The sequence below is a fragment of the Propithecus coquereli genome, unplaced genomic scaffold (assembly GCF_000956105.1).
Source record: "Propithecus coquereli isolate 6110/MARCELLA unplaced genomic scaffold, Pcoq_1.0 Scaffold232, whole genome shotgun sequence".
Classification (NCBI taxonomy): domain Eukaryota; kingdom Metazoa; phylum Chordata; class Mammalia; order Primates; family Indriidae; genus Propithecus; species Propithecus coquereli.
In genome coordinates, this window is record NW_012147864.1 from 1,108,691 (window position 1) to 1,110,219 (window position 1,529).

The following is a 1,529-nucleotide window of genomic DNA, read 5'->3' on the forward strand; positions in this document are numbered from 1 at the left end:
ATTGCTGATGGAGGGGTAAAGACGTAAGTGGCATCGAACTCCTGAGCTCAAACAATCCGCCCGCCTCGGCCTCCCAGAGAGCTAGGATTACAGGTGTGAGCCACCGCGCTCAGCCCGGGATATAAATAATTCTTTAACATGGAAAATCTCCTTTGAGGAACTTTTTACCTTAAAGAATTTTTCCCACCAATGATCCGCTTCTGCCGACGGTGCAGTAATCTCAAACCACAGACAGAGGAGAGGGGCCCTGAAGCAGGAATAGGTCATGAGTTAGACCATCATTGCTGATGGAGGGGTAAAGACGTAAGTGGCATACTCCCCTGATGCTTCCTCTCTCTGTTAAAATCCCTTTCTCTGAAAATTATAAGATAATTTTTCCTATAATGAAAATAAAAAGTTTCCTCATTCGACCAAACGGGAGTAAGTTGCAAGCACATGAGAAATTTTATGAGATTTCCCATTATTCAGCTCCGAGGGGTTTCAGGGCTTCATGACTCGTGTGACCCTGTGCAGTGCATTGTCCTGGTCGGTGCCTACGTGTCCTGCTGCCAACTATAGAAGTTGTCTTGGAGTTCAGGAATGTTAAACAAAATAAGAGAACTGCGAAGGCAGTAATGGTCTAAATTACTTACTTTCCAAATTCACCACTGTTCCAAGCCGTACGTATATCAAAATGTAACTCAGAGGAGCAAATCACATTCCCAAGATAGAATTCTGATCTGAATTTACATTTACTTGGTGTATTAACATACGAAAAGGGTTTGATAAGCTAATTTAAGTGGTAAACTGTATTAAGGGTATACAGTCAAATTTCCCAAGGTAACAGACTTCTGTCACGAACATACAAGAGAGAGAGTTAAATTAAAACTACATGAAAGGTGGTGTACAAAAGAAAGGCAAATGTAACAGGTATGACTACTTTTTAAAATAATTTTAGAAAGTAGGAGAATATGTATAGAGGTGCTTTGCTTCTTTGGTTAAGTATATGTGTATCAAGTATAGATATGGACTGTCTTTCTATTTGTGTAAGGACAGAGGGTGGGAATTTTGCCAAGAACATGAAGACCTCATCAGCACTAATGGTCCCCCATAATAATCAAGTAGACGAGAGCCCAATGGGGAATTAACAGTAGTTATTTCTTGATGGAGAAAGAGGTTCGACAATGTGTACCAAGATGATTAATTTGTCAAATGATCTCAGAGGCATGCTGTCAAATTTTAACTTCAGCTCTTAGAATATGAGTCCTCTAGATGACACCGCATATTATAGGATATTAGAAAAAACATAAGTTTCCAATAGTGCTCCAAGTTGGCTCAATGTATACGATGCCAAGAAAAGGAATGATGTAAGAGTGAGCAAGCAAAATCTGAAGTTTATATCATTCTGGGACAAAGCACCAGATCACAAGAAAATAAAATGTATTTAAACCCACAAACTGTTATAAAAAATAAATAAAAAGCAAAATGAAGTTCACTTATAAAGGAGCCCATCAGATGACCAATAACCCATGACTTGAGTTTGAATCACC

The 1,529-nt window shown here is 39.0% G+C and overlaps 1 protein-coding gene across 1 annotated transcript in view; it reads right to left on the reverse strand.

The window, feature by feature from the left end:
* Positions 1-1,529, reverse strand: part of PRSS12 (protease, serine, 12 (neurotrypsin, motopsin)) — a 104,437-nt gene that overhangs the window by 16,424 nt on the left and 86,484 nt on the right. Inside the window, 1 exon segment of the mRNA XM_012645376.1 lies at positions 169-247. Coding sequence (XP_012500830.1) covers positions 169-247 — 79 coding nt within the window.